The 13,996-nt window shown below is 37.9% G+C and overlaps 1 protein-coding gene across 1 annotated transcript in view; it reads right to left on the bottom strand.

Annotated features, from left to right (window-relative positions):
- LOC149813775 (beta-adaptin-like protein C) overlaps positions 1–13,465 on the bottom strand; it is a 28,944-nt gene extending 15,479 nt beyond the window's left edge. The window contains exons 1-5 of the mRNA XM_089990754.1: positions 13,236–13,465; positions 10,247–10,444; positions 9,777–9,890; positions 9,383–9,633; positions 8,119–8,254 (exon numbers count right to left, since the gene is read on the bottom strand). Of these exons, the coding sequence (XP_089846880.1) occupies positions 8,119–8,254; positions 9,383–9,633; positions 9,777–9,890; positions 10,247–10,444; positions 13,236–13,322 (786 nt within the window). The 5' untranslated portion in view covers positions 13,323–13,465. The remainder of the gene's footprint in view (positions 1–8,118; positions 8,255–9,382; positions 9,634–9,776; positions 9,891–10,246; positions 10,445–13,235) is intronic.
- Positions 13,466–13,996: the final 531 nt, after the last annotated feature.

The following is a 13,996-nucleotide window of genomic DNA, read 5'->3' as shown; positions in this document are numbered from 1 at the left end:
CTTGTTCATGGATCATATCCCTATAAACACCTGCCTTACAGAGAACCCCACAGCACCACCCCATCCATCAGTTCAAACTTCAAACCCTATATCTACATCTGTTTGACATTGAATCAAAATTTTAGAATAGATCAACACTTTGTTCATGAAAAAGACAGAAGATCAAGAGCTTGAAACAAGATTCATCATTGGAGAAGATCAGGTTGCAGAATTATTTCTCAAAGGTTTATATTGAAAGTATATGTAATATAAAGTAGTATAAACATGTGTAAAGTAAGTTTATAAAGTTATTATGTACATACCTTATAGTGAAGGGGTATACTTGTCTTTTATCTTTTCTTTTGATGCACTCTAAAGTGGGCTGGCCCTTTTTAATATGTAAGTGAGTTCTCCCACAAAAGTGAATGAGAATGAAATACACGAACTTCTTCTCTATTTTGTGCTTCTTGCTAAAAAAACCTAACCACACTAAATCTGCAACTTTGTACATAGTATCAGAGCGAGGGAACGCATTGAAGAGAAGCAGCTGGTTGTTGGAGAGGAGAAGCTTGAAGGAGAACTCAGGTTGGGTCGTACCTGTGCTGATGTCATCCATTGAGGAACGCCTGGTCCAGTCTGGTCAGGTTTGGTTGGTTCGAGTTTGGAGCCTGCTAGGGTTTGAATTTAGAAGTTCTAAAAATCAAACCCCATTGGATTTGAAGTTGTATTGGATTTTTGGTGGATTTTTCAAGAATTTCTGAGTTTCTTGGAAATCCCAGACCAGTTTTGAGAAAACCCTTAAATCTGTTCTGATTTTTTGTTATTAAGGGATTGGATTGCTTCTATTTAGGTTGTTTTTGAGTTGGGAATACTTCTAAATCAATGTTCTGCTCAGTTTTTGGTTTTATACTGAATTTTGATGAAATTTAGGGTGTTCACATCCTGCGGTAGCCTATTTTCTGTCCCTCTAAGCATATTTTGGACATCGGGTAGGCCGAGTTAGTGTGGTACCTCTGCTGTTTCATTTTGGGAGTCTGAACAGACCTATTTGGTATATAAAGGTTGTGAAAACTTGTTTGGAGGGTTTTGTGCAAGGATTTGTGAGTTTTATCATTGTTTGTAGTGGAGCTACTATTGACGTCATCTGCACTTTGTGAGATCTATGCCTATTGATCCTATTCTCTGCTGTGTAGTAGCCTGATAATTGTTGTTCTGGTGTTGGGTCAGCATAGTAGTGATTCCTACAATTGTTTTTATCTCTTTGTGTGTTGGACTTGAGTTATATTTCTCCTATGTTTATAGTAGGAGTATCAGCAGTCTGCTAAATGTGTTGATGTGAAATGTGGTATATGTATTCTGGTAGCCTAAGTGGGATTGCTTTGTGTCGGTGTGGTGTATACTTTGGCTGTTGTTAGTGTCGGGCCCTCTTTCTTGCTGATTGCACTGTGGAGTGTGACAGAGTAACAGTCTTGTGCTCTAATGAAGGTGCATCTTGCTTGTTGGCTTTTTGTGCAAGAAGTGCATCTTGCTTGTTGTCTTTGTGTGCAGGAAATATGTGTAGTTTTGGGGGTTGTGTGAACTATAGAAAAAGAGAGAATTCTAATTATTCCAGTGAAGTTGAATGGAAGAGGTGGAGGTAGGTCTGAAGGACGAGGAGAGATGGGATTTGGTAGAAGAGGTGACCTTAGTTCTGCTCAGTCACTATTGCAAGGGCTTTGGTCATATGAAAAATTATTGTCACATTTTCAAGAAAAAGAGAGGTAGTGCATGTGCAGATTCCACTGAGGGTGAGGGCGTAATGCCCAAGGATGAATAGTCAGTTGGTTCTTCATTAGTTGGTGCTGAAATGATGAGTAGTGGCCAACTTCAGAGATTGGAACATGTTCGGCAGAAAATTCAGCATCAGATCTAGCAACTGCAACTTCTTGCTCAATCAGTCATTGGCCCTTCTTTATCTACCACTCCTGCCTCCTCCTCTAGTTTGGCTCTCTCAGGTATCTCAAGTCCTTCCTCTTGTTGGTTAATAGACTCATGGGTCTCTCCTTGTTGATTGTCATCCCTGCAGTAGCATCTTTTGCACGACAGATGATTTGTCTATGTCTATTTCCAAAGTAGGTTCAATTACTTGTGATTCCTATCCAGGTAGTAAATTCAATCTTTCTCAAGTTTATCATGTTTCATCTTTTGCTATGAATGTTATTTCTACAGGTCAACTTATCAAACTTAATTGTAATGCTATCTTCTCCTCAGTTGGTTGTGTTGTGCAGGATCAGTTGTCAAGGAAGAAGATTAGGATTGGCCATAGAAGATGAGATTTGTATTATCTGGACTGGATTGATATGAAAGAGTGGAAGAAAGTTAGAACTAGATATAGAGCTTCAGTTTTTTATGCATATGTTTTGTGGCACCAAAGGCTAGGGCATATTTTCAGCTCTAGATTGCAAAGTTTAATGTCCTCAGAAAGTTTTGGAAAATTCAAACTAGTTGTGTCAAATCATATTAAAGATTGTGTGACTTGTAGACTAGACAAAAGTTATGCATGCTCACTCAAGTTTAGTGATAGGGAATAAGAAAGTCCTTTTGACTTGGTACATTCAGATGTATGGGGTCCTGTTGTGTCAAAGGGAGGATTATCCTATTTTGTGACTTTCATAGATGATTGCACAAGGTTTACATGAATATATTTTATGAAAAATAAAAGTAATTTTTTTGAAATTTTTAAGAGCTTTTATGCCATGGTTGAAAATCAATTCACAGTCAAGATTAAAACTCTACATACGGACTCTGGTGGTGAATATGTTAGCTATGTGTTTGAAAAAATCCTACAAGAGAGAGGTGTGGTTCACCAAGTCATATCCTTACACTCTTTAGCAAAATGGTATAGCTGAGAGAAAAAATAGACATATTTTGGAAACAACAAGAGCTCTTCTGTTTGGTGGAGAAGTACCCAAGGTGTTTTGGGCAAATGCAATTCAACTGAGCATTTATCAGATAAATCGCATGCCTTCTGGAGTACTTAAGGGCATATCCCCCTTTCAGAAAGTGTATGAAAAGGTTTCAAACTATGATATGTTGAAGGTATTTGGTTGAGCATGTTTTGTTTTGCTAGTTGACAGATACAGAGACAAGTTATCTCCTAAAGCTGACAAATATTGCTTTATTGGTTTTGCTAAGGGTCAAAAAGAATACAAGTGTTATGATCTTATTGGAAAGAAAGTGTGGGTATCAAGGCATGTTTTTCAGGAGAATGTACTATACATTAGTCAGTATGGAGAAAAGTTAAAAAATGAAATTGACTTGTCCTTTTTGGTTCCCTTTAAAGAAAAGGAAGGTGGGAGAGAGAGAGAGAGAATGAAGAGTCAAGGATAGCAAGTTTTAGCTAGAAAAGATAGGTTTGATCAGACCTACTCAAGGAGATGTAAAGGTGTAATTGAAATTTCATTTTTTGATCAAGTGAAAGAGCAAGGAAGTGAAGAGGCCAATTTTGATTTCATTCCTATGACAGCCGATCCGGGACAACAACAATAAAACTCAGAGTTACAATTTTCTTCTTCTTCGGTGTCTTCTCAGGTATGTAAAAGTTCTAGACCTTTTATACTTCTATCTAATTTTGTGTCCTATGAGGCTTTTGCTCCCCATCATCGTGCTTTCTTAGCCTTAATTCATTCTTACGTTGAGCCTAAGTCCTATGCAGAGGCAGCAAGAAAGGAGGAGTGGAAAAGACCCATGGTTGATGAAATGAATGCACTTAAAAGAATGCAAGCATGGGAACTAGTAAAGCCTCCTCTAAAGAAAAATATCATTGGCAGCAAATGAGTGTATAAGGTAAAGACAAAGGCATATGGGTCAAAGGCATATGGGTCAGTAGAGAGGTATAAAGCCAAATTAGTATCTAAGGGATACAGTCAGTGTTTTGAAATTGATTTTGTATAAACTATTGCCCTTGTGGCTCATATGACCACAATTTGTACACTTCTAGCAGTGGGATCTTTGGCAGTTGGATGTCAAGAATGCATTTTTGAAAGGAGATTTGCACGAGAAAGTGTACATGGAGCTACCACAAGGATACTCACATCCAGAAAGTAGAGTTTGCAAACTTCGCAGAGCTCTATATGGACTCAAACAAGCACCTCAAGCTTGGTTTGAGAAATTCAGTTCGGCAATGAGATCACTTGGCTTTGAACAGAGTCACCATGATACTGCTTTATTTGTTTCTTCCCTGCACTTGGGAGATGTATATTGCTTCTTTATGTTGACGATATGATACTCTCAAGAGATGACATAAAGAAGGTTGAAGAAACCAAAAAGAAATTGGCTAACATGTTTGAGATGAAAGACTTAGGGCGCTTGAAGTACTTTCTTGGTCTTGAGATAGCATACTCTCCCAGGAAACTATACTTGTCTCAACATAAATATGCTACAGATTTGGTTGTAAAAGCAAGATTAACTGACGATTCAAAAAAAGTAAATTCTCCCATGGAGACTAATTTGAATATGAAGGTTACAGATGGAGTGTAGCTAAAAGATCCTGTAATATATAGGCAAATAGTTTGGAGCCTTATATATTTGACTATATTCAGGTTCATTTGACAATTGTACTCCGGATCATCAGGTATGTCAGAGACTATGCAGTATGGCATGTTTTCTTGTCTTCATTTGGCAAAGAGTTGAGAGCTTTTTGTGATGCTGATTTTGGAGGGTCCACTAAGATCGACTTTTCACTATAGGATTTTGTATCTTTCTTGGAAGCTCTTTAATCTCGTGGAATAGCAATAAGCAGCAAAGGGTTGCTTTATCCAATATAGAAGCTTAATATAGAGCGATGGCTCAAGTCATGGTTGAGATTATTTGGATACGAAAGCTATTGAAGGAATTAGGAATTCCATGTGATAAGAAAACTCAGCTACATTGTGACAATATGAGTGCTACTCATATTTAGGGGTGGCAATCGGGTCGGGTTGGCGGGTCGGGTTGGCGTGTCAGCATACCTCAACCCGAACCCGACCCGTTTATTAAACGGGTCGGTTGTGGCAAACACAAACCCGACCCGTTTAATAAACGGGTAACCCGACACGACCCGCCAACCCATTTAATAAATGGGTTGGGTCGGGTAAACGGGTTTTCAGGTTCGCGGGTCAGGTTGGCGGGTCGGGCAGACGGGTTGGCGGGTTGACCCACCCGCCTAACCCGTTTATTAAACGGGTCAGCCGGGTTGGCATACCCCCAACCCGAACCCGACCTGTTTAATAAACGGATTACGCGGGTCGACCCGTTTATTAAACGGGTTGGCTTAAGCCCAACCCGAACCTGCCTAAGAGGCGGGTTGGCGGGTCGTGTCAGAAATTGCCACCCCTACTCATATTGAAGAATCCAAAATTTCATGAGCGCACTAAGCACATTAAAATAGATTGTCGTTATACAAGAAGGGGTTATGAAGATGGGATTATAACTTTGGAGCATGTCAACTCAAGAAATCAGATAGCAAACATGTTTACAAAAAGTCTTCCCCTAAGTCACACGAACTCGGCTAAAAGGTGTCGGCACACGCGTCGACACGCCCCGACACGGGTGCGGACACGGATGCAGTTTCAAACACGTTCAACTAATTGTCGGACTCAGGTCAACACACCGAGGCCGAGTCCATCCACATTTTGGACTCTGTCAACTTTGACCGAGTCTATTTTTGTCAAAGACGGTATCGGGGTCGGATCTTTTTATTGTTATATATATATATATATATATATATATATATATATATATATACCCGTGTCCCCGTGTCCAAAAATTTTGAAATTGCTCTGTACCCGTACCCGTACCCGCACCCATGTGACATAGGTCTTCCTGCTTTGCATCTCAGTTCTTTCATTTCCAAACTTGTAATGATTCCCTTACATCCTTCAAGTTTGAAGGGGAGTATTGAAAATATATGTAGTATAAAGTAGTATAAGCATGTGTAAAGTAACTTTATAAAGTTATTATATACATACCCTATAGTAAAGAGGGTATACTTGTCTTTTATCTTTTCTTTTAATGTACTCTAAAAGGGGTCGACCCTTTTTAATATGTAAGTGAGTTCTCTCACAAAAGTGAATGAGAATGAAATACATAAACTTCTTCTCTATTTTGTGCTTCTTGCTAAAACCCTAACCACACTAAATCTGCAACTTTGTACAGTTTACACTGGGCAAGACATCGGAATTTAAAAAGAAAGTTGTCCATGGTGCTCACCCAACAACAGATCAGGCTCAGCTCGATTCCAAGCTCGAGTCGAGCCGAGCTTGAACAGCATTCTAAAAAGATATATACATGAGAAGGTGGGATTTGATCCCTGACCTCCCCAATCACTACACAAACGACCCACCATTGCGCTAAACTATGATTTTTGTTTTATTGTGACCCAGAAAAATACAGAAATACTAAAACCACTACATTAGCATCCAACGGAAACAAAGAGGCACGGAAATTCGATCTCAGCACCTACTGTGGAAGAGGCTAACGCCCTACCCAGTAAGCTAACAGTAACTCTTATGAATTAAATTGCAAACATATTATATATATATATATATATATATTTTTTTTTTATTTGAGCTTAATCGAGTTCAACGACTTGATCAAGCTTGGCTTGTTTATGCACACCGAGCCTGGACTTGTGTTCAAGCTCAGCTCATTTATGTTCACGGACGAGCTCGGGCCGAGCTTAAACGAGCCGAGCCCGAGTCGAGCTCAAGCTAGCTCAGCTCGTTGTGCATCCCTAATTGCAGCTAACATTTCCTTCTCGTTTTTCCTCCTCTCCCTTCAGTATTCTCAAGATTTGACAATCTAAATGCTAAACTTAAAAAGCGATTGGAAAATTCCGTAGGAATCTAATTGCTTATCAATAGTGACGTCATTTAGGAATGTTTCTAACAAAATTCTCTTTCCCCCAAATAATATCAAAGGTTTCTTAATCTTTTCCAAAAAGTAAAAAAACTTGCATGACAAAGTACCTTGAAATAGAGAAATTATGGTACATCAGGAACAAGGTAAAAAAGAATTCTCATTAACTAGAAATCTGAGGTCTCTAATGGTGATCTGGATTCCCTTATCAGTGGAAATCTTCTCTGCCACTTTCTGTGGAACAAAGGTTCCCCTTACAGGGTCCTCTTTCAATGGATCAATGCCCAATACAGATGCATTAATGCACCCGTCAGTAATTAGTACAAATACACCCTCATTTTTTTTACCAAAATACCACCAAAGAAGCTCTTCACAAGTGCTATATTATTAACATAGATTGTAATCAACTAAGTAGAACACAAATACCTTAAATCCTAAGTATCGTTTGCTGAAATTCCTAGAGAATCCAAGACAAAGGATAATAATCTCTGAGCACTCCAGACTGAGTGTGTGTGTGTTGTGTGTGGAGCCACCAAAAAATGGACAAATCAATCTTTTCACACCCTCTACTATGGAGGTGATGTAACACACATGGCTATATTACAGATGTATGTCAAAAATATGCTACAACCACACATATCTCAACTACCATGGAAATAAGGCATTTCATGCATCAGTAATCTTGACCAGCCAAAACAGAAAAAATGCAACTTCTGTTAGGATGGCATTGGTGAACCAGTCAATGACTCGGTAATGGGATTTACTAGTGTAGGACCCCAGAAAAGAGATGCCTTCCATGGGAAATGTTTTTATTAGCCAAATACAGTCATTCCTTATAGATGACTGGACAAAGAAATCAAATAGATGAGTTGATTTTGTCTTGTTTACTTCATGTGCATTTCTTAAGGTGATATGCATCGTAACCATGATCATGAATTGGTGCACTAGAGAGAGAGCTCAACTCACCAACATTTTGGTACAACATATAGTGAGTTGAGATCGACTAACAGTGAATTCAGAAGCGGAATGATTTATGCATCTGAAAACTGATTTTTGATGGATCATTCGACAGGTCAAAAACCAAGTGATACCAGCAAGGAGGTTAGATTATGAAGTTGCAGCACTATTGTGAATTATAGCCTGGAAGGTTTGTATGAATATCCTTCCACTGTGAATTTCAGATGAAAGCTGCATATGCCCATTAACTCCACGGACTACTGAAGTATAAGAATTTGAAGACAATCAAAAGCACAGAAGAAATACCTTGACTGCTGAAAGCACCACTGCACAATTTGCGTGCTGTAGACGTGGTGTAACCCGCTCAACTATATTTTCAGCTTCACGGGCATCAGATGCCTTGTACCTTGAAAGAGCATCCAAAATGAAAACTTGGCCCCATCTGTAGAATGGTAGACATCAGTGGCAAGAACAGTTAACCTTATATGTACATGGATCCATAACACAAACTAGAAGAACATCATATCTTGATCATCCTGAAATCTTATATTAGGTGGATGCTAAATTGCTAACTATCATCAGAAGATGAATTAGCTAGACTATAAAACCGTAAGGTTAATGTTCATAAACACCTCTTTTATTATTTATTACTATGATTATGAGACATCATGAGAGGAATATGAATGAAGCTACTAGCAAAAATTTCACACACAGCCACAGTGTGTGTGCGTGTGCATGCCTGTGTGTATGTATGTATTGTATATGTATATTCTATAGTTGTTAACTTAAAGCAATAAAACATGAGAATCATCTCAAGAGCAAACTCTTGAACACAAATATAGATCACTATAATTGAAAACATCAAATATATATATATATATAACATCAAATAATAAAACTAAGTTGAAGTCGAAATATAACATAATTGATGACAAATTTTAAAAGAAAAAGAATGCAATTGAATAAAAAATTAATCAAGATCAAGAAAAAATAGACAAAACTAACAACACAATGTTGATTGTGTCCATGAAGTGTCTTGGCACGCCATGCATTGTGTCGTGTTGACATAGGATAGGCATGATAACTGAAGGTACACACACAGTACGTGATTTGAGCTGCAATGGCTAAAATCTCTCATGCATACGCACGCGCACACACACACATAGATACATTTCAGTCAAAGACAGCACCAGGCTCCCTTAATGCTAAGATGTCACTTAGAAACCTTAATAAGTACATGAATCTATAAATAAAAATTCAAAATTATAAAATGATAAAAAAATTGAAAATTTTATTAAATGGTTATTATAATTTTTAAATTATAAGAAAATTTTGTATGGAAAGTTCGATATTTTATTCTATCAACCCCCACTTATGCCCTTATTTGAGAGAAAATAACATAACAGCTGCATAAAATCATTGTTTTTTAGATAGGCAGCATAAAATCATTGTTAGCATATACAAAAGGCAGCATATCAGACCATCTTTAGATCCATCTGTACATGTGTCAAATGAACATATCATTATGAACAAATTTCTGCAACAAAAACATTGATAAGTTAAAACTTACTCGGTACACTCATTTAAAGCAGCAAGGAGCTTTGAAAGTGTATGACTAGTAATTTCAAAAATTGATCGACTGCTATTTTCTTGGATCTCAGCAAGAGCTGCAACTGCATTTGCAACTACCATTGGATTGTTGTCAGAGATTAAATCCTTCAACGTGTCTAGGAAACCGCGATCTTCCACAAGCTCAGCATTTATATCATAGAGTTTTGCAACACAAATTGCTGCTGTCTTACGCACATAAGGATCATCATCCTAGTAGCAGCATAAAAAAGCAAATGAAATTTTCTGAAATTAACAAGGAAAATAAGAAATGGCAGGCATCAAATAAAAACATAATAAGCAAGATAGTAGTAATAACAATATGAATATTAATAATCCCTGCAAAATAAGGTCACCTTAAGACACCGCTGAAGAGGATCACATAAATACTCAGTGATTTTATCAACACGAATGCATCCCATTGTACGCACAGCCAAAGCCCGAATCAGAGGATTTGGATCTTGTGAATCCTACAATGACAATTAGCAGATGGAATTAAGACTATGAGAAAGAATCTTCCTTGCATTGTACTGCAGAACAATGCATTCTATATTTGAACATAAGATGTCCAGGAAAAAATCTAGAAGAAGGATCAAACACTTTGCACTGACTTCTGGATCTTATTGTAGGGATCAGAAAAAGAAAGAGAGTAAGAAAAAACACCTGCCTTCAGAAACTAGCATATAACAGAAGTTTCCAATTATTTAAAAAAAAAAACATGGGAACAGACTCATACGCTTCCAAATAAGTTGAAGGGCAATAATGTATCACATCATGTGATAACTAAGTCCTCATAAGATGTACAACATACAGCAAAAAACATTACCTTTACAAATGTATTAACAGCAAGTATGGCAAGATCAGGCTGGCTTTTAGCATAATTTATTAGATATAAATAAACTAGCTTCTTCAGCTCCAAATTTTCGGTTTGCATGCAGTTCACAACATCTGTAAACAATGACGAAACGTCTTTACCAACGGTCATGGCAGCTATCACCTTCTTCACAGCATCCTTTTTCTTATCCTACAGGACACAAAAAAAAACAGAAAACTTAATCCAGATATCAATTTCAGGAATATTGATCCATTCCAACTATCAAGTCTAATAAAGATTACGTCCATGCACACTTTGGATAATATAAGTCACTGTCCTGAAAGGACATAACATGGATTGAGATTTGAGACAGAAGAAGGTGGCATTTTCTGTCCAGAATTCATAGGTCAATATTTCTGTCTCCTGAATCTAGATAGGCATCGAGAAATAACAATAAACTAAAACATGGAAAAGGTCAACATTCTTCATACCAAAAACATGTTTTCTGTAAGCTATCATCACTCATCAGTCACTATACCATGACACTAAAGCCCTTCAAACAAAGTCTGTCCAAGTGTTTACAAGTTATCTAAGCTCAAATACAGTTAGCTTGTGAAACTCACTCTATCAGCTTCAAAAGAAAGAGGTGGCATTACCAATACAGATAAGCAAGGAAACTATAGGAATCAAACTGAATGCAACTATACAATGCAAAATAAACAACAACAAAAAAGAAGTGACAAGAAAGATATACAACTTCAAAATATCAGTCAAAAAATAAACAAGCAAAGATGTTTGTGGCAGCTAAACAATCATCAGGGTTTTTTATTTCCCTAAATAATTCAGGGAATATACTGACATGATGCTACTACAAAAATCATGTGTCTCCCCTATCTACTCAAAAATGTTAAGGTGTGAGTCGTGTGACTCACTAACTGATAACTTTTATAGCAACACAAAAGGCATAGGTCTAATAGAAACAGTGTCTTGTCATTCATCTGAAATACATCCAATATTCTGAAAGTGAACTTCCCAAATGCAAAAGCACCATGCCCCCTTCCTTGGAAACTGAAACCTTCAATCCTTCATAGCTGGGCCGCATCCTTGAACATGATCACCAAATGCTTCACCCAGCAGTCCCATCACAAGTGCCAGCAGCTATCAAAAGTAAGCTTCAAAGGACAAACCTTGTGCAGGATCTCACCATTCTGGATCCAGTCCATGGGGGTCAATCTGCCTTAACCAAACCATCCAATATCTATCTAATGAACAAAATTTCCTCAAAGTACATTATATCAATTTGAAGAGAACCACAAGTTTCTAGCAAAAAATGTGTCATTTCTTGCATTACATCCTTTGCCCTCACAAGTTTATCCACCAAGTGGGAAAAATTCTACAAGACCAATTTTTCAAAAAACCTGAGAGAAGGTGCCCCTGTTGCTTACAAGTCAATGCCTTTACACGCAAACAAATATGACTGCCAATAGAGTGGAATTGAATGGGAGAGATGAAAATCATCACAAATGGCAAGAATCTACCTAACTAGCACCATGGAAATTCCACATACTGCTTAAAAAAAATGAATCCCTTTACTTGAAAATCCCCCCCCCCCCTATTTGAAGATTCCCCCATGCAACTGGACATCCTTGCATCAGAACCCAAGAACAAATTCTTCTCTCAAGGAGGAAGGAGGCCGTCCACTAAAATGATTTCCTCCAGAGGGGAGGAAAATGCAAAACCAGGCATGAAACCATAAAAGACATCATTGACAAACAACATCCCTTTGGTTCAAGTCCCACTATGGGATATCAGAGACATAATCAAGCATCAAGTTGGAATTAATCAGATCAGGCATTGCACAGCAGCCTTTGATCTAGATTTCCCTTAGTCTTACCTAAATAATGATTTTGGAATAATGGAGAAAAACTAAATAACGTCAAGTCCAGGTTGACAAACTCTCTAAAGAGCATGGCAAACATTTTCTTATTTGTCTGTTTCTTAGGGTGAGAATTGTGGGGTGAGGCTACATTATTTCTAGAAGAAGTTTGACGATTAAGCACCTTATGTAATGATGTCTGATTAAAGAGAAGTGCCACCAGAAAGGATGGGCAATTTTCAATTATACACCATCGGATTGCTCATAGTTTTACAAAATCCCAACCAGAATGGATGATCAGAAGACTCAAATGCATGCGGTGTTTCAGCATCTAACGCATTCGGTTGTTAACGGCAACATCACTATGCTGTCTGCCTTCTCCGTGCTTCCTATAACCTTGAAAATTATGAGCTAAAAAACCAATGCCATAAACTGATGGATCCACCATGAATCAAGCCACGAGGAAGTCGTGGTGTAAATTAGTATTCAACAAGTTCAGACCCAGAAACTAATTTTTCTTCCATGACCTAGCCATTTGGAAATTTCCAAATTTCATGATAATTTTTCCCATGCACTAAATATTTCCCAGGAAAGAACACGGTTTCCATTCTAACCAATGGATCTCCGGTCAACCTCTTTAAGATCTATTTCCATGAAAAATTATAGAGATCACCAAGCGCCAGAGAACAATGCAAAACCCAAACAAGATCGTCTAACTATTCGCAGAGCAAATCCCGATTCCCATGATAACAATCTTCCAGCAACCACGCCGATCCACGGAAAAGGATGCCCCCGAATCCATTCTCCGGATCGATCCCACCAGACAACAGACTCGGAGAAAAAAGGAGATCAAACTCTCTCCAACAAGATTCACAAAAACAAAATAAGCAATCAAACAAAATCAACAACCTAGAATCACAAGAAGAAAACTGACGGCATATCGGAAGCGGATCACCGTAAAAAGGGCCCGTGGATCTCTACTCAGACCGATCTATCACCGAAAATCATGGAAAAGGAAGAGAGATTTGGGAAAACGAAATCTCTACAGATCGAGTGAGCCTCCTCAAAACGGGATCTAGGGTTCGCCGTTTCTCGAACAGAAGAAGATGGAAGAGATGCAAGTACCTTGTATTGGGAATTGAGCTCTTCCTTGAGCTCGGGGATCTCTCCCTTCTTGGTGGTGGAGAAGTACTTGGAGTCGTGCCCGCTCATCTCTTCTCCTTTTCTGTTCCTCCCTTTCTACCCTCAGAGATCTCCGTTCCACAGACAATAAAATGAAGTCTCTCTCTCTCTCTCTCTCTCTCTCTCTCTGAAAGGTGCAAAGTGAAAACCCGAACTCACACACACACACACACTAAGAAGGCCTTTGGGGGTAGTCTTCTCTTTCTAATTCCTCTTCAGAATAATTTACAAAAAGGCTTCAAATTGATCTTACATTTGGACTAAGGAGCTTTTTAGATTCGGTTATTTGCGCTAAGCTGCTTACCAGTTCAGTTATTGCAATCAACCGCCTGGTCCAGACAGCCGCTCGAAGTATAATTTATAAAAGGGTAATTCACACGCCGGCCCTCAGAAATTGCACAAATTGGCCACCTGTATTACTTTTTACTCTTTGAACCTGTTTATCTGTTCTTAGTTGCAGAGATGGGAAACATTCAATAATTTTAAAGGGAAAATTGTTAAAATTATTATTATTATTATTATTATTATTATTATTATTATTATTATTATTATTATTATTATTATTATTATTATTAGTTCGATAGGTGTTAAATGAAAAAGTAAATTAAGCAGTCATTTGATAAATTTCTTAAAATTCAAGCATGTAGATGACGTTCATACGGTCAGATTAAAGAATATATATATAAATTTCAGTTGACACCTTA

Source organism: Nuphar pumila, chromosome 16 (genome assembly GCF_984573655.1).
Source record: "Nuphar pumila chromosome 16, dmNupPumi1.hap1.1, whole genome shotgun sequence".
Taxonomy (NCBI): domain Eukaryota; kingdom Viridiplantae; phylum Streptophyta; class Magnoliopsida; order Nymphaeales; family Nymphaeaceae; genus Nuphar; species Nuphar pumila.
The sequence above is the reverse complement of the archived record's forward strand: the minus strand, read 5'-3'. Positions and strand labels throughout refer to the sequence as shown.